Source organism: Microplitis demolitor, chromosome 4, assembly GCF_026212275.2.
Source record: "Microplitis demolitor isolate Queensland-Clemson2020A chromosome 4, iyMicDemo2.1a, whole genome shotgun sequence".
Taxonomy (NCBI): domain Eukaryota; kingdom Metazoa; phylum Arthropoda; class Insecta; order Hymenoptera; family Braconidae; genus Microplitis; species Microplitis demolitor.
Window position 1 is genome coordinate 21,560,097 of NC_068548.1, and position 27,646 is coordinate 21,587,742.

Sequence of the window (27,646 nt, forward strand, 5' to 3'; positions counted from 1 at the left end):
TCAAATACTGGAATTAAACATTTGACATCTCAATGAGTTTCAATCCACATAAAAAATTTCACGTCAATCTTTCGCTCTCCCATCGTAAAATCACATATTAACTTGACATCAAATAGCAGCTTTGTTTTAACGTCATATCTATATGCTATTTAATGTATCAGAGCTAAAAAGTTTGACTCAAATTTTTTATATCTACTGTACGTCATCGAGATATCAAGTTTCATTCGAATTTCCAAGCTAAAACTCTGGTTTTCTGGGAAAATTTAAAAGTATCAAACATTTATTTTTATTCAAATGATTGTCAATACGCTTTTATTTTTACAATGAGTTAAAGATGATTGTATAAATGTTATCAATTAATTATTTGTGATAAATTTAATTATAATTAATCTTGTTTATACAATTTCTCAGCTTCCTGTAATGAGATGCAAGACGAGTCTAATTGTTTCATTACCCAGTGGAAAAATCCAAGAATTGAAAAACTGAATGATAATGGAATGAAAGTTGCTTTGATCCATGCCCAAACACTATAAAATTTTAAATAATATTTAGATTTATATTTTCTTTTACTTTAGTGTTAAAATTAACTCCTTATTAAAAACCACAATCTATTTAAATTGAAGTTTTTAATGCGGGAAAATTTAAAAATAAATTACTTACGGTCTTACATTTAAAAATAACTCTACTCTAAAAGGATTAAAGAGTACGGTGGTGTCTAGAGCTCATCAATTACTGTTACATTTTTACTACTTAAAAAAAAAAAAAAAAAATTGTAAAATAAATTAACCCCATAAATAATTAATTAATTTTTCAAGTGATTATATTTTATTTTAAAAATACTTTTTAATCTTTCATATTAAAATTTATAAAATCATTAATACTTATTATTTTTATTATTATAATTCTGAAAAATTTAATAAATATATTTATACAAATATATATAAATTTAATTTTCAGTTGGCTTTCAAGTAGACCTAAGTGTTAATATTAACTCTATTAAAGTAAAAAAAAAAAAAAAAAAAAAAAAGTCAGCGTTACAATAATAACTGAGACGAAATAAAACAGATAATAAAGAGCATTGATAATAATAAATTTTTAATGTAATTGTGAGTGAAAAATTTTCGTAAATTGATAGGACTATCTATAGATCAACTTAAAATAAATTGTAAATAATAATTTAATATAATTTATAAATTATGATTGATCAATTTAAATGACCTACAGTAATAGTAGTAGCTGTTGTTGCAGTAGTGTACGTGTCTGTTATCTGTTGAACCAACCGGTTCTAATTCGTCGCCATTGAAATATTATTCGGATAGTCTAATTCACAAGTGACCTAGTGGCTTTAAATCATAACCGATTTTACAATTTACGGATGCTAATAGATCGACAAACGTATTTTGATGTACAATAGTAATGTTAATGTCACTTAGCTGTTATTTGCTCACGTAATAGCAAGACTTTACATGGGTGAAGACCATCGCGTTGTCTAGGGATTTAAATATCTAGGTCAACCAACATATAATGATATGAGTAATCCACTAACAAGTACTACACGTAGTCCTTGACATTCATTGTTTTTTTTTCTCTTTTTTTTAACTTTCTCCAAGTCTTTTAATTGATTTATAAAAAATTATAGCAAAATCATTTTTTTACAAGCATCAATTACAGCGTCAAATTTTTAACTATTTCTACACTGGCTTCTACTTTACTTATAATTAATTTATATTTTATTTATTAATTGTAATTTTAGATAAAAATAATATTAGTGAGTTATTATATTGTAATGTAATTTTTTTTTACTCGTAGGGATCATCGGAGATGAAAAATGGAGCAGTTGCGGGAAGTTTTCCGCTCTTGAGAATAACGACTGGTGATACTGGTGCATCATTTACGTCGGTTTTAGTCTGCTCTATTTTAAAAAGTACATCTTGACCTTCAATAACCTGCGAATTGTTTAATAAATATTTTTATTTATTAGATTAGTTGTTTAATTTGGTGGTAAGGAAGTAAATAGTGAGTATACCTTTCCGAAAACAGTATGAACACCGTCAAGCCATGGCGTTGCGACGGTTGTAATGAAAAATTGACAGCCGTTTGTATTCTTTCCTGCATTGGCCATGCTGACGAAACCTGGTCCATTGTGATTGTAACCAGAATCTTCATCTTCGAAGTACTTTCCGTAGATACTTATTGATCCTGACCCATCACCTTTATCAATATCTCCACCTTAAATCATACAAGAAGACATTAATAATTAAAGACATGATTAAATATATAATCTATTGAGATTCATTTTTTATTTACTAATTGAAAGTGTTTTTTTAAAATTAAATGATTGAGTTTTTGAAGGTATCAAAAATTTATACAAAATAATTTAGGGTAATTTGATTGGTTGAGAATTTCAGATTGAAAGCTATTGGAGATAAAAGGAAAATTGAAATAGAAAAATTTATAATTGATTTGTGGTATAAAATGAGGTGACTTGGATTTATTTTCAAAAATCGATATATAACTTTCGGACGATTTATTATTTTTTTTTTTTATTTTATGATTTGATGATTATTTTTTTTTCTTAATTTAAATGTAAAAAAAAAGTAATCTAATGAAGTCATTCACTTATGAATAAACGAGGGGCTTTTAGTTGACTTTCGTTTTTTTCCGATAAGTGATATTAAATAACAGATATAGAAAAAAATACAATAAATCTGTAGAGAGTTTTAACTCCAATTCTATTATTTATATTTTATTGGAATTTTCTGCTGTTTTAATAAAAAAAAATGTTATAAATTTTTCCAGTTATTTTTCTCGAAATTCGATCGTTTTGAATACTGCAAGTGTTGGTAAAAATTACATTATAAATCAGACAGTAAAACAGAAATAATAAATGGTTTAATAAATTAAAATCATGGTCTAGACTTTGACAGATATAAAGTTGATATTTAAAAATTTTTTAAATATTATTAAATATCTCATGTACAGTTGGCATTATGATGATAAAGATCATATCGTACTTGACAAATATTATAGTATCCAATAAAACAATTTCACTAATTTTTGGCGCATGCTGAATAATTTCCGCGATCACAAGTTCCTTGGAATTAATACTTGTTTGAAATCAAAATTGTTTTATTTATTTAAAATTAATTGTTGTAATAGAATAAACAGAAATAATTTATTGATGTTAATTGCTTGAGCATTAATCTGTTTACTGTTCGTTGTTTTTCATTGTAAAAATATCGAACACTCAAAGCTCCAAATAACACATGAACCGAAGCCACATGAAAAGACCGAAAAGTTTCATGAGTTAACTTTAGCTTTTATTTTTTTCTGGTTTTAAATGTCGCAAAAAAATACAAAATCGACATACGGATTGTAAAATATAAATTAGATTACATTAAAATTTATAAAAATAGTACAACAATTAAAAGTGTTCAAGTTACTTTTAAATTCAAATTATGGATCAATAATTATCGTAACTTCATTACAAAATCATCAGCATAAATTTCAAATGCCTGCATACTCAGAAAAAAACTCGATATTCATTAAAAAAAAATAATATGTTCGATTATAAATAAAACGTCAATCTTTTTTTATGTAGAGACAAAGTTAATCCGCAAAAAGTCACCCCTTTTGTAGCAATAAAATTGACACTAATTTAATTAAAATTACCTTGTATCATAAATTTCTTGATCACACGATGAAACTTTGATCCTGCATAAGTTCTTCCATTGATTCCTTCCGTCGCAATTGTCAAGAAATTTTTAACAGTCTTTGGAGCAGCATCTCCGAACAACCCAATTACTATTCTGCCAATTGGATAATCGTCAATCATAATGTCTAGGAAAACTTGGTCAGTGATTTTGTACGTCGACGCCTGTAACAAATGACAATTTTTCTTTTTTATCAATCCTTAAATTTTTTTTTTTTTTTCTACATACGGAAACCTTATAAATATATAGAATATATCAACAAATCATCCGTTTTGTTCCCCTAATTTACCCGTCAACTTAAGGGACTTCGACTTTGCTAATCTAATCAATTAATTTCACAAAAATCAATAAGTTGTAGCAAAAAAAAATTAACGCTTGCAAATTAAAAGCGCGCATTAATTTAAATATAAAAAAAAATACCAGACTAATTATAATAACCCATAAAAAAATGAAATAAAAACAAAAATACTTTACCTGAACATTGGAACAAGCAACAATAGCTGAAACTATTATAAATAATAGCTTCATGTTGAATATTAATTCGTTGTGCGGGGAATATAAATAGTGATGCTCGTTCTTTGAGAAATACTTAGATTTAAATGTAGTACTTAGTGACGGTGAAAGCAGGACCACTCCACGTCGACGTGTTAAATATCACCCACGTTATATATTAATCCGCCTGAATGAGAAACGTTGACGTATAAGAAGTATACTCGACAAAAATGTGGTCGTCAGGCACCAGCAGCGTATATATCAATCCGCGGCTGGAATCGTCGACAACCAAACTCAGCACAACAAGTATATGTTATATACATACTTTGCTATGTTAACTTAGTGAACGTGCGGGGGCTGCAATATTACGCTGTTGCCCTCGTATCGTCTCAATCGTCTTTAAATGATTTAACTATGTCGCACAATATACTGTACTTGGTGAAATATAGCTCATAGCAGTTTCTACTAGATTATTTTATCATCTTCATTGTGACATTTTATTTAAATAATAATAATAATAATAATATAAATATAAATATTATTGTTATTGTTATTAATTTTTTTTTTATTATTAATATTCTTCTTTACTATTATTAATTAATATTGTTATGACGAACTTGTTATCTCATTCATTCACTACTTTATTTATTTTCCATTTTTTAAAAAAGTTCTTTGTGAGTTTTTAAAATAGCCTACATTTCATGAACTTATCAGTAAACACTGTAGACCTAACAATTTAATAGCTGTGGAGGTTGAAAGTTAATTTTTGTTTATTGAAGTTCTGATAAATTTACTCTGGATTTAATATTAGATGGAAAATTTTAATTTATAATGTTAATATTGTTTAATTTGCAGAGATTTGAAATTTTTGTTATCTTGGTTAGCTGACAATTAACAAACTTTTTTTTTTTTTAATTAGGTAATTATGAAAAAGAAGAAGTGAAAATATGCACATGTAGGAAATTCAAATAACTATAGGTGCAATTTTTTGAAATATTTTTTTTTTATAATTTATAGTTTTGAAGTAGAGTCAAAAATTATTAGACGGCTAAATTCAGAATATTAATTTTTATGTTACCGTTTTTGGAAACAATAATTTTGATTTACGGAAATCGAAATTATTCTTTTTTTTAGACTTATGTAGATCTAATTTTAAATTATTACGATCTATGTAGATCAAAACCAAAAAAGCAAATTTAACTGAAAATTCAAAATTTTGATTTTAAAAGAAATTACAAGATTTTATAAAGAATTCAAAAATTTTAGATTTAAGGATCTAAATTATTTTTTCGAGTAAAAATATTGATAAATTAAATAAATTTTAAATACTTAAATAACAAAACACGAGATTTATAGCGATACTCAAAATTTTTCCTTATAAATTACCAGTGGACATAAAAAAAAAGTTTCGCTCAAAACTAAAATATTCAAATAATTATAATGAAGAAAAGTTAATGATAATAATGATCCTTGAGTCAGTAGATAATCATAAATTTTCAGATTTATTTTTCCACAAATCAATTAGAAAAAAAAAAAAACTAAAAATATGCACAAATAGAAAATTAAAAAAACACTAAGTGCAATTTTTTAAAATATTTTTTTTTTTATAATTTATCGTTTTGAAAAATTCAAAAAATTATTAGACGTCGTCTAACTTCATTATCGTATAATAATAATACTAGTACTAGATAAAAATATTTTTTTGTATTAAATATACTCAGTACATAGTACAGATATAAATAAACCATTGTTCGTTTGTATTACAGTCGGCCATAAGCCTCAATTTAAAAATCCAAAGACATGACAAAAAGTTTGTACCGTTGGAAAAGAAGATGATGATGGTGATGATGTTAATGATACTAATTTTTTCCATACGATCATTATCCGTTAATCGTTTCGCTTGTTTTTTAATCCTTCCTACTTCTTTCTCCCTTTTTCATATAAACATTTGACAACATTTATCTTGTTTGTACTGTTTCTCGTATTTTTTTCAGTGCCAGTCCAACGGTTCCATAACACCCGCAGTGTAGGTCTTACACGATAGAAAATAAATAACAACCATAAGTTTATAAGACACATCGAAGAAAGGTAATCGGTTGTTTGCGGCACATACCGTTATTTAACTCGAGCGAATATTATAAAAGGCCGCTCAACTCGCTCACAAGGTCAGTTTGGGTCCGAGGTTCGCCTATTTTTCGTTTGAAATGAAGTTCAAAAGTTTGTGTTTTATTATTTATTTATTTGTTGTCACTTACTCAGTACAGTCGCTGGTAATCCCTGAGAAAATAAAACCCGATGCTGTTAATTTTACGGGATTACGTGAGTTTGATGGTGTTCCTATCGAAGCCAGTAGTGATGTCGTTGACGCAGTCATTGTCAAGGCCGTTGAAATTCCTGAAGAAAAAGTAACTTATGAAGGGTCACAATTATGGCGAGTACTCGCCGACAATGAACAGGCCGATTTTGTGTCTTTTCTTCAAGACACTGGAGGTATGATTTTATTTTCTCTACAAAATAATTTAAAAATTCTTATAATAATAATTATTTATGATAACAGAAGTTGTAAAGTGGACTGGAAATGATTCTACGGTTGATGTCCTTGTCCGTCCAGATATGATTCCACGTGTGTCACGTTTCTTACGCGAACGACAGGTTAAATATGATGTCGTTATACCTGACATCCAACAAGCTATAGATCAAGAAAACCCGCAGCCGTCAGCAGAAGAAATCGAAGAACTTGAAGGAAGAAAAGGTACATCTTTATACTAATTATACGTAACTGGTTATAATATCCAAGACAATAAAATCCTGGTAATTTTATCCTTACAAAAATATACCAAAAAATCCTGATAAATTGTCGATGTTTGTCATGGATTTTTTTGGGGAATTAAAAAAATTCAAAGAAGTTTTGATAATTCCTGATGAATTCTGATCAACTATTAATATTTGTTTTGATTTTTTAGTCCTGGATTTTTATGTCAAGGATTATAATGCTGGTATTTTATTACCAGGGATCACTAATTATAATATAGCGATACTTTATTTTGGATTAACCCTTTAAATAATTATTTCTACGTGATGGTTAATTTAGTCCTTATATAATTTATATATTTATACGATAAAGTAGTCTGTAATTTTGAAAGGATTAATCAATGCCATGATAAATGCATAGACTTATAATAAATGCTTGGGTATTGGATTTGATAATTAAAAAATAAAATAATAAGTCGAGTGTGATTTTATTAAATGGGGTTATCAACCTCAGTTGGAGACGAAAGGATAACCCAGTTTCATGCTCGATCGACAATACTTATTAACATAACAGTTACCCAGTTTATATGTCGACTTTTCACACGTGTTTTGATTATCACTCACTTACATCTGCAATTTCTTTTCATTTTTATTCTATACTTGGCTTTGATTTTCAAATAAAAGAAAACAAATCGTCAATCGGAATTAATTATAATAATAATGAGATCTATTATTATTATTATGATTGATAAAACTTTGCTTACTTCCCATACTCTGGGTTTAAAAAAAAAGGTGTAAAATTTTCTAGCTCGTTATTCTTGGTGGAAGGAAGTCAAATTACGGCGTAATTTTATTTTACGTCCTCGTGCTCCTCTTCGTTATCCTGTAGCTAGTGTACATGGTGATGGAAAAGGCCTTTGGCATTACAAGGGTGAGCTTTGTGCTTCTTGTCCCATTCAAATCAAACCCGCTGCTATTTATTTCATTCAATTTTTTCCTAATATCATTCAAATATCACAAATATACACTGAAAAATTTCCAACAAATTTTACTATGGGCGTATTCTAACACCGGACCATAAGAAAACTGGTACAAAATTTACAAGTATCCCATAGTAAACGGTATGCGCAGACGACACAATTGGGACCTATGCGCATACGGTTACTATGGGACACTTGTAAATGTTGTATCAGTTTTCTTATGGTCCGGGGTTACAATACACCTATAGTAAAATTTAATGGGAATTTTTCACAGTGTACTAACCCTTATTAAAAGAAACGATTTGAAACGATTCCAAAAAAAAAATTTTAAATACTTTTTAATGATTTTGAATACGTTGAATACGTTTGAATCGACATTCTGATGGAAGTTTAACATTACAAATCGTTTCGAATCGTTTCTTTTAATCAGGGTAATGACGTCTTTCAGATAATTATTTTTATTATGAATATTAAAAAAAATATTAATTAATATTTTGAATGCGTTTAAATAATCGCGATTCAAATAATTTATTTTAAATTGATTTTCATTTCAATTAACTTTCATTACATATCAAACGGAATTATTAAGTATGAAAATAAATTACTGACGTTTATTATTTTTATTTATATTTATAATTATATATATTTATATTACTCGGATGAATTTATATTTATTTTAATATTGATGTTTGCAGTATTTATTATTTTTAATTTTATAAAGAAGGGGCAAACGGGTTACCGAAAAGGGAAAAAAAAATTTTTGGAAATTAATTAAATAGTTTTGAGTAAATTTAATTTTTTATAAGAAATTTGCATAAATAAAAATTACAGTTCATGTAATCATTGAATGTGAAGGAAAAAATAAATTTTTTATAGTTTTTGTCATAAAACAAGTTATTATAATTTTTAAACTTATACTTTCGATTTTTGAAAAAGTTTAACAGCCTACTTTATATTAAAAGCAAAAGTTAATTAAATTTAAAAATTGTAAATATTTTCGAGTTGATTATTGAAATACATCTGAAATATTTTCACCCTGGGAATTCTCTTATTGTAAATTGATGAAAAAAATCAAATAACACTAAAATAAAAATTAATACTCAATTATATTTACAAAAGTAATTTTTGAATCTTTAAAAAACAATTTTTTTTTATAAAATTTTGAGGGTACCCCGTTTTGCCCCTCCTTCATAAAAATTTGAAATTAATTTTTTTATTTACAAATCTTATTAAAATTACATATTTAGAATAGAATATAATAAAAATAAAAAGATGTCTTACTTGTATGTGTGATGGTTGAAAATAATTAATAAGCTTTTACCAAAAGTTATTTCGATAAAACAAAGTTTCGATCAGGTCATCGTATGGAGTGGTCAAGTTATCACCGCCTGGAAGACATTCACGGTTTTCTGGACTACCTCGCTGACACATTTCCTGATTTATGTTCAGTAATGACGATTGGAAATTCTGTCGAAGGCAGAGCTCTTAAGGTATCTCATAGATATATAAAATATATATTAATCCTTAAAACAACTTTGCTAATTTATTAAATAATTAAGGTCTTGCGCATAAGTAAAGGCGATCCAAATGTGCCTGCGATTTGGATAGACGGTGGTATTCATGCTCGTGAGTGGATTTCCCCTGCATCCGTGACATATATTATAAATTATTTGGTCGAAAACAGCGATGAGCTTCAAGCTGACTATTACATTTTGCCTGTTGTCAATCCCGATGGGTGAGTTGATTATTTATAAATGTAATTTAATTTGAAAAATAAAATATTTTTTCAATTGCAGTTACGAGTATAGTTTCCGAGGGGACAGATTGTGGCGTAAAAATCGTAGCAGTCCCGAAAAAGGTGGCGTATGTATTGGCGTAGATTTGAATAGAAATTTTGGGTACCGATGGGGAGGTCTCGGTACCAGTAAGCAACCATGTAGAGAAATTTTTGCTGGTACTGGGCCTTTTTCGGAGCCTGAAACAGCAGCAATGAAAAATTTCTTCGAAGCTAGTGCTGCTAATTTCAAGGTAGTAATCATAATATTACAGTCAAACTCCATTAACTCGGACAGTTACTCTACGAAGGAGCGGAAATTTATTTAAATTTTCGAGTTAACGGATGCCCTTTCTCCCTTAAAACCTAAACTATGACGCATGCGCTCTTACACCTACATGAGTGATGCATAGATAAATATACAGACCTAGCATCGGGTGGGAGACAGCGTAGCTCATATTGGGGGTCAAGATTCAGGGGAAGTTCCGAGATAATAGAGTTCGGCTGTACCTGATGTTATTATTATGCTTTTCAGGAAAATATAAATAAATAAATAAATTTTTTTCGTAGGCATATTTATCATTCCACAGCTACGGTCAATATATTTTGTATCCTTGGGGCTATGACAGAAGAGTGCCACCAGATTACGCAGATTTAGAACGTGTGGGACAACAATCGGCCTCAGCAATGAAATCTGCTGGTGGTTCGGGTAGCGTTTATACAGTAGGGAACAGTGCAACGACACTTTATGCAGCTGCTGGTGGTTCTGATGACTGGGCCAAGGCGATACTCAAGATCAAGTATGCATACACGATCGAATTGCGCGACAAGGGTAAAAGTGGCTTCATATTACCAGCTCGTTACATAATTCCCACTGCTAAAGAAGCACTTGCTGCTGTTTTAACAATAACTGAAGCTTGTAAATCTGTATAAATTTATATTTACACTAATATTTATGTCTATTTATATAATTATGGTTGGGGAGCTTGTGATAATTCATTATAAATATTTTCTAACGGTTATTTATAATATAAGTTTAATTATAATTATTTATTGTGACTGTTTATTAATAAATTTTTAATTAAAAAAGAAGCCGTATTTTGTATTTTATTTAAAAATAAAAATAGTCTGGTATGATTTTTAATTATTTTAATGAGCAATTAAGCTCTCGATCATAATTATGAGTGTGAATGTAACTGACAATTGGGAATTTTTTAAGTTTTCTAGTAAATAAATAAAATGTAATTAGAATAAAAATTTAAAAATGCGTATTTAGATAAATAAAAAATCAGTGCGCGCGTTTTTTTAAATTTTATTATTTTAATTAATTTATTTAAAATTAAAAAAATGTCTCATGTCTGATACATTCACACTCATATCTAAGTTACAAACAATTGTCAATTGTCATCTTATAAATTTTTTATTTTAAATGACTTTCCCGTGACTCAAAAAAGAATCCAAATTTCCTATGACTCCTAAAAACGACATCTGTACCTTTTATTTGAATAAAAAAAATAGTCTTGTCCTTTTAAAAGAAATCTTAAAGTTGTCTCTGTACTTGTGAATAACAAACCAAATTTAAATAAACCACGTGTTAATTTTTCCCGCCAGCTTAAAAAATATGAGTGTGAATGTAGAGACAAATTTAAAATTATCAATAAACAGAGTAAACAATTAATAAACTAAAATTTTTAAAAAATACACATTTAAAAAAATTAAAAAATTCACAAGTGCATTTTTTAAAAATATTATTTTTTAAATTAAATACTCTATTTATTTATAGTTTTAAATCTGATTGCTACATTCACTCATTAAAAATTTAAAAAAGCGCGGGAACCACCAATACTTTCATGCGATACAACCACAAATATTGTAGTTGGCACGCAGGCTCCATTTGCCGGCAACGCCGCGTCGTCCCGCGTATGTTTTTTGATCATCCCCTTGCTCTTCTTACGTTTCCTCAACAAATATTGCGAGGTTTATTGTGCAAATGGTCGCTCGTTCAATAAACTCAAGTGTTTTTATACACTAATTTACTTTAACATCAAATTTATATCGTAATATTCATCAACTGATTGTTACAATTCCTAACAATATTTAGTAATTGTATATTATTTCGATTATATCGTAACCAATAATGGTTAAATTAATGAAAAAATTTGTTGTCGGTGATAAAGTATTCGCTAAAGTTCGAGGTTACCCGCCTTGGCCAGCTAAAGTGAGTTTATTATTTACAATAATTACATGTAAATATTATTATTATGTCTATTGTTTAATAATAATTATTAATTATTATTGTTTTTTTTATTGTCACCTTTACTAAAGTCATTTGGAAAGTAATTTTTTTCTAAGATTTAAAAATAGAATAGGAAATAAAAATAAAATTTATTTTGTTATTTTTATGAGTGAATTTAAAAATGATATTTAAATAATTTCAGATACGAAAGCTACCGGATTCAAATAAAAAAAACGGGAAATACGAGGTGTATTTTTATGGAACTGGTGAAAAGTACGTTCTCCATTTTGTGTTTACATTTAAAATTATAATAATGTAGTCATTCATTTGTTTAAATTATTTCTTTTGTTTTATTAATTGCAGGGGTGAATGTACTATTGATAGAATATATGAGTATCATGACAATAAAGATAAATATGGTAAGCCTAGCAAAGCTAAAAAGTTTCTCGAAGGCATGCAGGAACTCGAGCAAGATCTTGATAAAGACGAAGATAAAACTCCATCTATTACTGAAACTAAAGGTAATTTATAATTAATATTTAAATAACTGACTCATTACTCGGTCACTTTTAAATGATCCTGAAGTGAACTCACTATTTTCGGATTTTTTTTCTAACAAATAAATTACAAAAAAATAAAAAATAAAACTATGCACTTGTAGAAAATTTAAAAAACTACAGGTGCAATTTTTTCAATTATTTTTTTTTTTATAATTTATCTTTATAAAAAAAATCAAAAAATTATTAGACGTCGGTACTTTTTAACTTAGAATTTTTTTCTATAAAAATTATAAAAACGCATTGATCAGTTAAAGTGAGCGGCTAATGGCATTGATCGGGCTCAGAGGTTTTTACTTTAATTAAAAATTATTAAAATAAATTTAACAATTTGTAGACACTGCTGCTGATGAATCAGAACCAGAAAATAATCAAACGACAACTGAGCCCTCTGCAGGTGTCCAATTAGACAGTGATATAGAAACAGGAGCGTTGGTAATTGATGAAAGTGATAAAAAGAAGTCTTTAAAACGTAAATCTATACTTAATATATCAAATACTCCCGTAAGTTTATTTATTATTATTTATAATTATTAATAAAATTAAATTAATAAAAAAAGGGATTATTTATCGAAAGATAATATTTAAGTTTGTATATCATGATAAATAATCCCGATATTAATTACAAGGAATTGCCGACAAGTTCAACTTGAGACTAATGAGTTTGTGCGATTATTCCTTACATTTATTTTTTTTAATTTTAAATATCAGTTTGTATTAAGTTTTAATTCCATGGGATTTAGTATTTTATCTATGTATGTATTAAATAATTACAGGATGCACCAGAAACAAAAAAAAAGCGTGGTCGAGGTAAAACATTAACGACACCAGTGACAGAAGCGGGAAATGATTCTCAAGGTGAAGAAACAACTGGGAAAGAAGTTGTAAGTCGCAGTGGTAGAAAAATAAAACCTAAACGTTTTGCTGATTTTTCTGCTGATGATGAATATGATTTAGGTATAAAATTATAAACAATTATTTTTTTATATTGTGTCAGATAAAATTAAATATTTACTGGAAGCTGAGCCGAAAAAAAATAGTAAATAATTTATCATCTCTTAATTAAAAAATCATAAGTAATTATTTTAATTAATTAGATATTTTTGTGAAAACAATTAATTTATTTTTATAAAATAATTGATAATTAGTTTTTCGTGTTGAGAAAATTTTTGAATTGACAAAAAAATTATTGAGATGAGAAAATATTTTTCCGCTCAGTGACTTATTTAATAAATTTATTTTATTAATTGTCAAAGTTTCGATTTGATAAAATTAAATATAAACATAAATTTATTTAATAAAGAAACTACTGGACGAGCAAGAGGGCGAGTTAATAAACACGATGAGTCTAATGAAAATATATCGACACAGTCAAATGCTAAAAAAAGAATGAGTATAGAAAGTAAATATAAAAATATATATTTAAATATTTAATTGAATGTTTTTAAAAATAATAATTATTAATAAAATTATTGAATTATTTTAGAAGACGATAAAAAGCTCATGAACAAGGAGAACACAAATCATAATTTAAAAGTCAAACACTATACTATGGAGAAACGATTATTAGAATTAGATGCTCAAATAAAGTCATGTTTATCTTTAGATCAAGCAGATACTGATAAGTGTTTACGAGCAATGGACGACATACTTGGTCTTTCAATAGATTCGCTAGCGCTGAAAAAACATTCTCATATTGTCGAAACAGTTAAAAGGGTAATTAGAGATATCTATCGAATGTTGGTTTTTAAAATTAATGAATAATGGAATTTAATTTTTTTTTGTTTTTCTTTATAGTTAAGAAGATATGTTGGTAATTTATCAGAGTGGTCTTTGTCTGAAGAAGCTATTAAAACATTTAAACAAAAAGCTGAACAAATAAGACAAAAAGCTGAAGGAATATACAATAAATTTAAAGAATTGTTTACTATTCCGGATGGTCAATCGTTTTGGCAAACATTTTCAGAACAAGTTAATCAGTTTAAAGAAATTACGAAAAATATGTCTGACGAAAAAATATTTTCACTTATGGCTGATCCAACGAATTCTGGTAAGTAACAGTATATTGTGTGACAAGGGATAAAACAAACTATTTCAGACCAGGGTGAAGTTGACTGACATCCTGAGTTACACTAGATTTTTCATGATTACCTGCATTGGGACCTAATTGTCATTTTAAATTTATAATTAAGCAGAAACTATACATGTGATTTATTATTGACACTAATTTTTAAAAAATCTAATCATAGTCAGAATTGTTATTTACATAAATAAAATTAATGGCCTGAAATTACTAGTAAACAAGTGACAAGTATCAGAGTTTAAATCGCGAGTTTCTTCAATTAGCAGGCAGAAACTTTATTATATAAACGCACTTGCTTATATTTATTTACAGCATGAGACTGAAGTTAGCTTGTTTTGACTGATTGTAAAGATACTCAAATTAAGTTTCGATGCTGGTAAGATAAGAAACCCAGTACCCGATCAGAGAACTAGTATTCGATCACTCATGTATTTGTATATCTAGTTATTATATTTATTAATAATAATTTTTTTTTTAAATTTTATTAGAATCTGCAAATGTCAATGACGTGTCAGGTGACGAAGGAATCACCCAAAATGATGCTGCAGCTGAAGGAGATTCATCGATTGAAGAAACATCATCTCCAGCCTCCAAGTAACATTCACCAATTAAATAATAACGATAAATAAATAAATAATAATAAATAAAAATAAACCATCTCTGCCGTTACCAAATCGTTATTCGAATGAATGGTCCTAAAGTTTTCCAAGATAAATAATATTCATATATTATGAATATATTTATATTTATATACAAGCCTAACAAAAGATATTCGAGGTATTTCTTTGATTCTGATTTTAAATCGTAATAATCAATCTAATTATTTTGAAATAAATATACTTATTTATCTTCGATAACTGAGTGACGTTTGTTCCAAGGACAATTTACGACGCAACACCATTAGCTGAGCGATATAACGCACAATTAAATTGGTGAAATAATAAATGATTTAAAAATCACGCGATTTTTATTTAATAATTATAATTATAATAATTGTAATTATTCTATAAAAATTTAACTACCGCAAATTCATTTTTTTTAACAACAAGTCTTAGTTACAAATGACTTATGTTTAAAATAACTATATATATTTAATATAATGTCTTCATTTAGCAGCAAATTTTAGTTCTTCATATTTACTAGTTATTTCTTATATATTTAAATACTAGATAATAAAATATTAATATTTCGTTCATACAACTTTCAACTAGAGCTTCATGTTGTTTTATATTCGTCATTACATTTAATTATTTTGTTTGTTTATTTTATTTTCTTTTTTTTTTCGTTTTGTTTTTCGTAATATTAGTAAGTGAAACTTTAAAAATAATAATTAATTAATTAGATATTTTAAATATTCACTATTTTGTATTGAGTCATTGACTGTTAGTGAATTATATATAATAAATATGAGAAAAAATAAATCATTACATTGTAATAACTCACTTTATACTAGACCATTACATGTAAATAAATATTAATATTCATTTTTTTTTTTAATTGTCATATGCAAGCAATAAAATCATTTTTTTCTTCGATTTTTCTGAACTAAATAAATTTTACTTTGTAAAAATAACAAGTAATTAAAGTTTAAACGATTTTTTAAAGTAAATAAAAGCATTGAAAAATTGTCGATATAAATATTTAAAAAATATAAAGATTTTTGATCAAAATTATAGATATTAAATTTTGTAAAATGCGTATGGTAATAAACTGAAAATGAAAAAAATTTCATTATATTTTTGGTATAAAAAAAAAATTACTTTGTATTAAAAAAAAAAAAAAAAATAATAATTAAGTATAACGAATATTGTAATGAAATAAATTAAGCTTCAATAAAATAGTTTATCACTTGACATTATTTTATGTCTGATAATTTATAGAAAAATTTTTATTTATTATTATGAATTAATATTAACGATAACAATTAAATAAATAAATCAGTACATTTAAAAATTCATATTTTTTTAAATTGATTCGATTATAAATTCATAAAAAATATTTAATTACTGCGACCGATTGAATTATTTTACAAAATATTTAAATGAAATTAAATATTTTTATTTAATGAATATAAAAATAAACTTTTTAATTTTATGCAAAACTTCAATTTATTTAAATAAAAAAAAAATGTGAATATATAAAATAAATGTTCTGACATTATTTATATGTAGGTATTGAAGCAAAAGACAAACAAGATATGTAGATACAGAAGACAAGACAGTATATCCAGAAAGTTTTGTATGTCGTAGTCCATGTAACCGAGTCACCGTTTCAGTTTTTTAAAACTGTAATGTAAACTCTACATAGAACAATGCATATCACATATGTCTGGCGTATCATAGCCGTTGAGCAACAAGCATGTTTATTCCCTCGGTATCTTCCACCCTTGTCATGTTTTTACCCCCTCATCTCCTTACCGCTCTTTATAGATCTACGCGTTTTCTTCATCTCTTTCCTTCTTTTTACCTTATCCTCCATCACTTCCACCTTCATCTCATCCATCGACACCCCTGGGGTTTGCGTATCCCTTATTCATAATCCCAATTCAATGCGCTTTGCAAGCTTTTAAGATTTTAGACTGTCCTGTAAAATCGTACGGGGGTCAGAAAAAAAAATAGTAAAGGTTTAGTTTAAAAAAAAATATATTGTTTGGTACTTAGTCCATATATATATATATATATATATATATATATATATATATATATATATATATATATATATATATATATATATTAGACTGATTCAAAAAAATCGACCGTTTTTTCTTTTGAAAATTATTCGGAAAATATAACGCAATTTTTTATCTCCCATATAACTGGCGGGAAATTTTTTTTTTTTTAAATTTGGAATTTTATCGCGAATCAGAATCCACAGTAAATTTTTGTATTATTTGACTTTTCCAGCGAAACTATCAGACTTAGAATAAAATATCAGAGGACTTTTTTTGTAGATCACTAAATTTCCTACAAATTATCTGTAACAAAGTTTCTGAAATTTTTTACAGTTTTCTAGTTATTTGCTTCTAAAAGAAAGCTCGTCATCTTGAACAATATTTTCCATGTAATTTTTGAAAAAAAAAAAAAAAAAAAAAAAAAAAATGATCGATTTTTTTGAATCAGGCTAAGTCATATATACATATTCATTTTATATGTAGACAACACCTATATTTAGGTAATACAAACTATAAGCTTATTCATCCAAAACTTATATTTTATTACTTAAACTTTTCATACTTATATATTTCGTAAAAACTTTAACTCATCAATGTAATTATGCAGCTTTTTATTCAACCTCGAAATTATTTTATATTTTAAAAGCCTTGGAAATTTTTATTACAAATGTATATTCAGTCCCCGGTATATTTATTTTTCTTTTATGTACCGATCATGATTTTTACGCGGATGTTTATAATATTATTGAGAAAAAAAATATTACCTAAGGGAGTGCTGTAAGCAAAATATCAAGTTATAAAATGCATATAAATTCAAATATTTAGTTTTCAAGTGTGATTTTATATGCGTTTTGCGCGCTTTTTTTCGTGTTATAGTATGAGAGCTTGTTGTACATTACTAGATAGACAAGACGATACAAGATAAGAGTAATAGAGAAAAATATATATTGAGTGAAGAAAAATAAAGATAGAACTTGTGTGTGTGCTCTCGACTCGTGTCGGTGCTATGGCTCGTAAATATTATGAGGGTCGATATAACCGCCTGGGATTTCAAAACCCACGGGAATAAAAAAACGAGAAGAGGTCTATCTCCCCTTTGCGTGTGTTCTGTGCCTATTGCTGCCTTTTTTTATTTTATTATTATTTTTTTTTTTTATTTTTACGTGATCTGATGTGCTGTTGTTGCTGTGTGAAATCATACGTTACATTTTTTCATACGCACACAGAAAAAAAGGATTTCGTGGTGCAAAAAATTTTGGCGCGAATTATTTGTGCAGGGATAAAAAAACTTAAAATTTAAAAAATATCTCTGATAAATTTTAATAAATTTTTATAAGAGCCGCGATAACTTCAATACATAAATTTTCTATTCCTCCACTCACCTCAAACTATCAAATTATCAGTAAAAAATTAAAGTATAAAATATTACAAGTAATTAATTTAATAATTATTACCATAGACATTTAATCGCATAAGAATATGACAGGGATAAAAAATAAGAGTCGTAAAATCCCCTAGACAGACAAGCAGACCCAGCCGAAGATTTAACAGAAATGACTGACAGGGTCGAGTCCCGCGCCACCATATCTCAACAATATGTTTATATTAGCCGTATAATGAATTCACGCTGTGCATATTTTCGATAAACAGACACCAGTAGCTAGCATGTGTACAGACACAGCCTATTCCCCTCTAACTATGATAAGTAATACTCCCACTTTTGAGTTGGTGCGAACAGGTTGCGGCACTAGCAGGGTGAATCAATCGGTGGTAGATCGGATCGCTTGGAAGTAATCCAAAGAGCGTCATAGAGCATAAGTAAATCTGTCTCTCCCAACCTCCACCATATTATATTATATCTTGTCTGTAGTTTAGCAGTATATGGACAGACACAGAGACTCGCAGATGCTCTTTTGTCAGCAGATGAGCTCCTGAGTGCCCCAAGGGGGACCACAAGCTCACGATGAGCGGCGACGAAAATCGAAGGGGAAAAATCGCTACGTTCTTCAATGACTGCACGGCTCTCAATATTAGGGAGTGATCCCACAGGTCTTGATCCCTTTACTCTAACTTACATACATATATATGTATTATGTATACATATTTATATTTATACTCCCGGGTCTATACAGTTCTCTATTCTAGTCCAGGCTTTTTCTGCAGGTCTTGACATCGGGGCCGCCCTTGTACTTTACCCCGACAATACCAAACTATTTTATATCGCTCAAACGCTCGTTTGCACTTGTTTGTATAGATTATTATCGCTCGCACTTATGTCCACGGGGTATATTGTATATATACACATATATATTTACCAACAGTACCTCGGGCTAATGAGATCGGGGGATAAACAAATGTTACGAAATAAAATCATTTTTATATTATGTTTCTTTTCTATCAAAAGATTTTTTCTCTCCTCTTCATAACTTGTTTCCATCAATAATTATTAGCTGTATTAATTTATAATTCATATCAATACTTTGACAGTTTTGTAATTTATTCTCACATGTTCGCTTCGTCGATAACAATTGACTTCACTTTCATTAATATTTAAGTCCTGACGATTTTATTGGGAATAAATAATAATTATCATGAAGCTAAAGAGTTTAAACTTCAGAGTTCATGTTATGGTCAATAATAAATGTCGTGATAGTTTTGAGTAAAGTGGTGACAGTAAAAAGTTACAGGTACTTAACATGTGTACTAGCTGAAGTTACTTTAGAAAGTCAAAGGTGATTAATTGTAAATAATAAATGGTAAAGTTTCAGATTTTTCCGTGAATTCGATGGACAAATCGATGTACAGAAGAAATAATTTTTTGGGGCAAGATAAATTAGTGGAGGAAACGTGGAGTAAATCTGGAGTCAATTTGGAGTAAATGTGGAGCAGGTGACTATTTATTTAATTCCGCAGTGAAATTCACTCCCAAAAGGAGTTTAATTTAAAATTGAAGATCTGGTTTGGAGTGAAATTGACTTCTAAAAGTTTATTTTTATCCGAACCGAATGCGAATTGAAATAAAACCCAGACCACTCTGCTAAAAAAAATTTTCTATTCACTCAAAATTTTTTACAGTGTAACAAAAAATTATTTATACTCCGATTACATCACACCGAAAAAATCGCAATGACAAAATTGAAAACTTTTATTATTTTGAAATCTCGATATTTTTTAAATTCTTTTGACATTGCGGTGAACTCCGTAGCTCACCAGTAAATTAAAAAAAGTCTATAATTGTAACATCTTTATATCTTTGCATTTCATTATGACGAAAACCTAAAAAATGATAAAAGAAACTCTTATAACAACTTCTGGACTTTATTCCCAGTAACTTGTAGTGAATTAAAAAAAAAATAGTTAACATTAACTCAAGATCATTTTTTCTACTGCAGTTAAGTAAAAAAAATACTGTTACTCATCATAAAAATATATTTTGAAGTCTTCCCTTCCAAAATTACATCCAGCTAAAAAATAAAAAAATTTTATCATTGATCTAAATCGCATCTCACGTATCGATAAATAAAAAAAATAACAATAATAGACTAGATATAAAGCGGCAGTAAAAATAGTAAGCACAGCCTTGAAGCCTACAGCATCCCACAGCAAACTCAACTCATCTGTATCTATAAACTGCGCGAGAAATCCTCCATTTTGTCTTAGCGCTGCGCACGCGGTTGCCAGGCAACAGCCCTTACGCTCCATTCATTTATAATTCAGCAGCCAATGCGGGCCACGCGGCGGCGGCAGCAGCCACCCCCGCGCTCTCATCGCAACTCGCATCGCGCTTATTCGGGACTCGTCTCTTCTATACTAAACTCCCTCGCTTCAAACCCAAAGACCAACGATCACGCACTCACGCACGCATGTCTCCCATCACTTACATATAATATATACATTAACCCTCTATCTCTATGTACACATACAGACCTTACACTCTATAGACTTCATACAACTCATCCTCCCTATATCTAAGAATCTTCTCTTATTCTTCTATTCCATTTCATTCTGTAACACCCTTATCACTCTTTCTCCTCTCTCTCCTTACTTCTCTTTGTCTTCTATATTTTCCTCCCAAAGTAGTAGTAGTAAACCGTTATCTCTCCTCTCCACTTGTTACACATATTCTATACTCTCTTCTTATACTTGCCTTGACTTATCAACGCGTCTCTTCGATTCTCTCCATATATATATACTATGAAACTTTACTAAGTTACTCTGAGCTTTGTAAAATCCCACTAAAGCTTTGTCCTTTTACTTACACACAAAAAAAAGGATTTCTTGGCGCAACAAAAATTTTTTATTATGAATTAAAAACAGAAATTTTCTCAGGACTAGAATTTTTTTTTTTTATTTTTTTTTTTTTAATTTATAATGCAAAAAATTTATTAGGGCTTGTAAAAATTTTTTAGGGAGAGTAGAATGTAAAAAATTTTCGGAGTGAACGCAGATTAAATCCAGAGTAAATGGGGAATGGATGACTGTTTATTTATTTAATCCCTCGGAGTGAATTTCAGTTCAAAGTGGAGTTTACTCCAGTATTGAAACAACGAATCGTGAAAGAAAATAAAGATAGACTCTATTTACTCCGTACGCGGGTGATTTTTTTCTGAAATTCCAATTTACTGAGTAGATTCCAATTCAAATAAAATCCGAATTCCCTCCCGATTTTTAAATGTTGAAATTTTTCGCGCCAAAAAAAAAAAACATATTTTACAGCAACAACACATCAGATCACGTAAAAATAAAAAATAAAAAATAAGAATACTGTACAAATATACCAGTAGATAAAAAAATAAAAAAATGAATATTTACTTTGTAAAAATAAATAATAAATATATAAACTGTTCAGCTTATTTTTTTTTTTTTTTTTTTTTTTTTTTTCAAGAGGATAAAGGATGTATTGTAGACTTTTAACTTTAGATAATAACGGATATAACGGGCGTGGCGAATGATTTGCGGGACGTCAGAGAGCCATGAGCGAAGCGAGGAGTTGGAGTCCCCAGTCTCGCTCTCATCTCATGATAAATTCATGGTTCATTATCATAGCGAATCATGGCCCATCAGGTTTTGATTGTCCTGTACACCGTTGTTACTTCATACTAATGCGACTGCGCTGATGCGACCGCTAGATGACCTTATACCAAACCCACAAAGCTATTCTTCATGGTTATATATATGCCTTATATATTATTGTGGTATATAATTATACTGATGATGAGTTACATTAAAAAAATGGTAAATATATCAACAATAATATTTATTTTCGTTGTAATTAAATTTATTTTTATAATTTGCAGTCGTGTGCAAAAGTCGAGGGAAATAAGAAGATTTATGTGCACATACGCATTAGTGTTTGCTGAAAGATAATCGGATTCCCCACTCGATTAAGCATCGTTCTAATTCGCCATTCAAATGCACTGGGAGATTATGGATGAGTACTGGACATGTATTGTTCTCTATGGTATAGTGAAAATGGAGTTGAAGCTTTATTGCGTCCATCAGTGGTAAAGGTACACGTTAAATCTGACAGATTTTAAATTCTAAAAATTCCAAAGCTTATAATATTCAATCTACATCTGTCTGTCTAGAACTATTGTGAATAATATATCACATTATTTAAGCTTTTTGAAATGAGATTTCGATGATAGATACATTTTGGAAAGGGATTATTACAGATGTGTAGAATTTATTAGTAAATGCCTATTTGATTTTTTGAAATTTTATTTCTATTGTGAAAAATCGCGGGTAAATATGGATTTTATTTAAATTTGAATACACTGTCATTTGGAAGTTAGTAAATAGGGAGTTTGTATTTTCAGTGGAGTGATTTCGGAATAGTCTGAATTTTATTTAAATCTGTATTTTCTCTGAACCGAGTCTCGATTTTTAAATTCCCATTCACTCCGGATTTAATCTGCGTTCACTCCAAATTTTTTTACAGTGTATTAATATTACTAATGCTTTAATGAATTTGAAAAGTTATTTGTATTTAACATTAATGACATTTTGACTTAATAGTAGTTCTCTAATTTTGATGATTCAATAGGAGGTAAAACGAATCATGAGAAATACATTTTTTCATGATTCCTATTTTTAAAAATAATTTTTTGATATTTGTGTGAAATCATTTTTTAAAAATTTTTTAATTTATGGCAAAAAATATCGCAGATAAAAAAAAATTTTTTGGTCTTAAGTTTGTAATTAATTGAATTCCGGAGTTACTGTTGAGGGCACAGTTAAAAAAATTTTCAAATTTTTGCAGAAAATGGAAAAAAAATTTTCTGTCAGAAAATTATTTCTGGGTATTAAAGAAAATATTTTAAGTTTTTCTGAATGACATTTGGTCCGTGAAATATTGATTAGCAAAGTCAATATTTTGATTTGCTTTTCACAACTCACAGTCGCGTAAATCATCGTTTCATCGTAAAGCTCAACAGTTTGAATTGGAAAAGAAAAATCAATTAAAAATTAACTTGTAGAAAAATAGATCCAAATTTTTTTTACTTCATCGGGTTACTTAAGGTTCAAATTTTTCACTTTTTTCCTATTGCTCATTAAGGCAAATAAAATAAAATAAAGACCGAAAAAAAAACTAGAAATTTAACAAATAGAAAATTTTCAAAATGATTCATAATTGTTCTAAATTATTATTCATTTATTTATTGTGATCAAAGTAAAGCAAGTGTTCACTAATGGTCCATTCTCCATTGGTTTTCTATCCTCCATTAAATCCCAGGGTCATTAATAAGTCGAATTTCCAAATAATCGAAATGTAATATTCGCTAATACTAATCTCCTGGACAGTAAATTATTTATCAAAAATAATCTGAGCGTAATAGATTTTTGATTACCGTAATCTTTTGAATAATTAACTCACAGTTTTCAGCCATCAATCATCAGCAATAAGTAAAAAACTATTCGGGCAGTAATAAAAACAAGAAAAAACATCATAATGATGATAAGTTATAATGTAAGTGATATTCATAAGTTTGACAGTAATTGAGCAGACATCGAGTTACTGAGGAGTTATAAAAAACAATAAATTACACAAATCTCGATAGTAAAGTGACCGCGGAAGTCGTTTACGGGGAACTGAAGCATATCCAGTACGTCGCACGAGCATAGTTCCAGTTACCGCGACGGGGCATTAAAAATTTATGTTGAACCTAATTTGCGTGCAAAGAGGCGCAGAGTCGTGAGTAAAGGTCATAAGGAAAATCCAAAGATACTTTTTCTTTTTATTTTATTATTCACAAGACTAACATACTCGTTGTATGTTTATTTGTTTTTTACATGCTATATCCACCTCATAAATATCCATAAATATCTGTAACACTTTTGTACAGTTTATATAAAAATACAATTCATTTTAAATGCACCCTCGCTGGGGTTAAAATATTAATTTTGAATTTATTTAGGAATAAAAGTTACTGTCAGGTGTCGATATTTTTACTTTTTTTTTTAAAAAGAGTATTTATATATTTAAAATCGTGATCCTTATAGAGTTTAAACCACTTGAGAACCCTAATGGTAATGGACAATGTCCCCCGTTCTTCGTCTGCCTGACTAAAGTGAAAAGAGGGCTGGCTGGCTGCGAGCTTGACAATCCTCTAATTACTTTAAAGTAGTTTTCAATTCCCCAACTTGAGTCGCGACTGTTCTAAGAGCATGGGAGTTTTACCGCATGTTTAAACACAGCGTTCAAGATCCCAGAGATTCAAGAGTATCATAATTTTATTATTGAAAAATAGTTTTTTTTTTATTATCATAATAATAAATTAATTATTTATTTACTGTAAAAAATTTTCGGAGTGAATGCGGATTTAAATACAATTTGTAATTACTCTGAATTTTTTACTGTGTAAGGTATTATAAGTGTAGTAATGACATGGATTTTGCGGATCGAGGGGATCAAAGAACAAGAGTAAATTTGGGATAGGATGGATTGTGTGGTATGGCAGCTAGATGACGGCGTGTTGTGAACTGCATAATGAATTATGCCGAAGCTGGAACCACAAGCCATTCCTGTCTTTCTACTTGGCTGACTGAATGACAGGTTGGTCTAGGAAAAACCGCTGATTGGCTGTACATGCTCGTGGTTCACATTGCTGATGCCGTGTCTAGCGTGTCTATGTTTTATCTAACTCGACGTTGACCGAGCTGAGTTTCCGGTGCGCTTGGCCAGAAGAATAAAAAAAAAAATAATTATAATGCTTTGATAGTCAATGACAGCTCGCCGTTTAATTGGCTTACAAAATTAATGCTTGGGTGAAATTCGAGAATTTTTTTAATTTTATTATTTTATAAATGTTAATTATTTATTCAAATATTCTGTTAATTACTGATGTGATTATTATATTTTCGGTAATCTTTCAAAGTGACATTTATTCTAAAAATTTATTTTTAAATTAATTTTAATTTAAAAATGAAGTAAATTTATGTCATTTAATTTTTAATCTTCGAAAATTATTATAGAAAATGCCAGGGTAAAATGAGCCAGCTTTAAATCTTGGAGGCTGGGGTAAAATGAGTCACAAGAAAAATTTTTTTTTTGCTCAAAATTTTTTACTTAAAATTTATGTCCTTTATCTCTAATAATTTAAAGTAATTTCGACAATTTAATTAATTAATTTAATCAAGTTATTTTAATGATTATTGATAAAAAAAAAATTTCGAGAAGTTATTTTACTTGAGAAAAGAATAAAAAAATTTTTTTTAAGAGTTTTAGTTCAGCCGTACTATCAGGGTTGGCTATCTTGCCCCATCTATTTAGAATTTGAAAAATGAACTTTTTTGCACAAAAAATTTTTTTTAAAAATGAAGTCTACATATAATTTGATACTGAACTTGTAGTTATTTATATTCAACGAGCTAAAAAATTTTAAGATTCAAAAGATACATAGAAAGTATTTAGGTTCAATTGAAATAAAAGAGAATACTAAAAATAATAAATATAATTTGTAAAATCATGAAAGAGTTCGTTTTATAAATATTTTTACATCAGCTATTAAATTTTGATTCAACCTTAATATTATATATCTATATAATCTCTGGGAAAGTTATATTTGTATATACAGATATATTTGAAGAATAGGTCTGCTTTGTATATTACAAAAAACGATAAAGGAATCTCGTGACGCACTTACCGAACGTTGAATCCTTGCTGACTCTTAGACGTAACAGGATGAATAATAAATCGAAGGATGATATCCGTCTTGTGCTTCAAGAAAACTCACTTGGAAGAAGATGAGGATAACGGTATTGCGTGACAGGAGCTGATGAATATTAATCGTGGTGAGAAAGTGCATGGGCACATGAAAGATTGCGAGTGAGATGAAGAGAAGCACCCGAAAACTTGGCAGCTTTATCTCGGCATTACTCGAAAATTTATTCATATATAATGAACAAGTAAATAATGCAACGGGTTAACCCCTTGTTCCTCGCGGCTTCTATCCCAGCAAGGCCTATGGTCTTTCTCTGAACCCTATGTCAGTACCAGTACCAGTACCAGCACCAGTACCAGTACTACAACCACTACCACTAACGCCAGCATATCAAGCTTACGATGAGATCGGGGAATCTGGGAGTCAGCAGAGTTCTAGATGAGAGTCTGGAGCACTCGGAAAGTCCTTCTATGTAACCTTAAACTATAGTATAGACACAACTACTTTTGTACTCTTCTTATCCACGACTCTTCTATACTCTTCTATAGTTTTTCTTTACCCTTTCATTTTATTCCATTATTTTCCATATATTTGTATCATTATCATATTTGTACATGGCTATCAATAGACTTCGGGCTGAAAAAAAGTGGTGGTACCTCCGGTCTTAACGAAGCAGATTTTTCCATCTTTACATTTTTAAGATTCTTGTTATGTTGACTTTTCATATCGGAAATGGGAACCATTTCGATCAGAGATGATAATCGTTACTATTCCACATGAAAAAATTCATAAATTTTTCGGAAATAAAAAATATTAACTGGTAAAAAATTTGCGAAGTGAACGTACACAGAAGTGAAGACAAAATTTTTTTGGGAGTAAAAATTTTTTGTGTCAAGAAAACTTTTTTTTGTGCTGATTTAATCCGGAGTAAATGTGAAGTAGATGACTATTTATTTATTTAATCATTTTGGAATAAAATTCATTCTGAAAGGGAGTTTGTTTCAATATTAAAACTCTGAATCAGAGTAAATGGGGATTTAAATAACATCCAGATCACTCTGCTGAAAAAAACTCCATATTTACTCCGTATGCGAAGTGATTTTTTTCAGAACTCCGGAACTTTGGGTAAAAGTGAACTCGGATTTAAATAAAATCCACAATCACAAAAAATTCACTCCTGATTTTTTACGTGTACACGGAGAAAAAATTATAGTAACTATTCCTA

The 27,646-nt window shown here is 28.7% G+C and overlaps 3 protein-coding genes across 7 annotated transcripts; 2 read left to right on the plus strand and 1 right to left on the minus strand.

Annotated features, from left to right (window-relative positions):
* Window positions 1–288: 288 nt before the first annotated feature.
* LOC103577486 (peptidyl-prolyl cis-trans isomerase 6) lies at window positions 289–4,473 on the minus strand. 4 transcript variants are annotated; one of them, XR_001345378.1, is made up of 6 exons: window positions 4,188–4,471; window positions 3,673–3,877; window positions 2,027–2,229; window positions 1,804–1,946; window positions 661–746; window positions 436–527 (listed from the first exon to the last, which is right to left on the minus strand). XR_001345378.1 is itself a non-coding variant. In XM_053737881.1 (6 exons), the coding sequence occupies exons 1-5, from the start codon at window positions 4,239–4,241 to the stop codon at window positions 716–718; spliced, it is 639 nt and encodes a 212-aa protein (XP_053593856.1). In that variant the 5' UTR covers window positions 4,242–4,471; the 3' UTR covers window positions 440–527; window positions 669–715. The 4 variants fall into 4 exon arrangements, 2 of the variants coding, with proteins under 2 accessions (XP_008556361.1, XP_053593856.1); XR_008403478.1 differs by having other exon boundaries at window positions 661–749; XM_053737881.1 differs by having other exon boundaries at window positions 440–527; window positions 669–749.
* Window positions 4,474–5,892: 1,419 nt separating this feature from the next.
* Window positions 5,893–10,802, plus strand: LOC103577483 (carboxypeptidase B). 2 transcript variants are annotated; one of them, XM_008558136.3, is made up of 7 exons: window positions 5,893–6,695; window positions 6,763–6,957; window positions 7,765–7,887; window positions 9,293–9,426; window positions 9,496–9,671; window positions 9,733–9,964; window positions 10,281–10,802. In XM_008558136.3, exons 1-7 carry the CDS (start codon window positions 6,410–6,412, stop codon window positions 10,641–10,643), a joined length of 1,509 nt encoding a protein of 502 aa, XP_008556358.1. In that variant the 5' UTR covers window positions 5,893–6,409; the 3' UTR covers window positions 10,644–10,802. The 2 variants fall into 2 exon arrangements, with proteins under 2 accessions (XP_008556358.1, XP_008556359.1); XM_008558137.3 differs by lacking the exon at window positions 7,765–7,887 and having other exon boundaries at window positions 5,988–6,695.
* An 829-nt stretch (window positions 10,803–11,631) lies between these two features.
* Window positions 11,632–16,167, plus strand: LOC103577485 (PC4 and SFRS1-interacting protein). Its single transcript, XM_008558138.3, has 9 exons — window positions 11,632–11,928; window positions 12,149–12,219; window positions 12,310–12,467; window positions 12,841–13,007; window positions 13,280–13,460; window positions 13,807–13,905; window positions 13,990–14,219; window positions 14,301–14,553; window positions 15,075–16,167. Exons 1-9 carry the CDS (start codon window positions 11,848–11,850, stop codon window positions 15,182–15,184), a joined length of 1,350 nt encoding a protein of 449 aa, XP_008556360.1. The 5' UTR covers window positions 11,632–11,847; the 3' UTR covers window positions 15,185–16,167.
* Window positions 16,168–27,646: the final 11,479 nt, after the last annotated feature.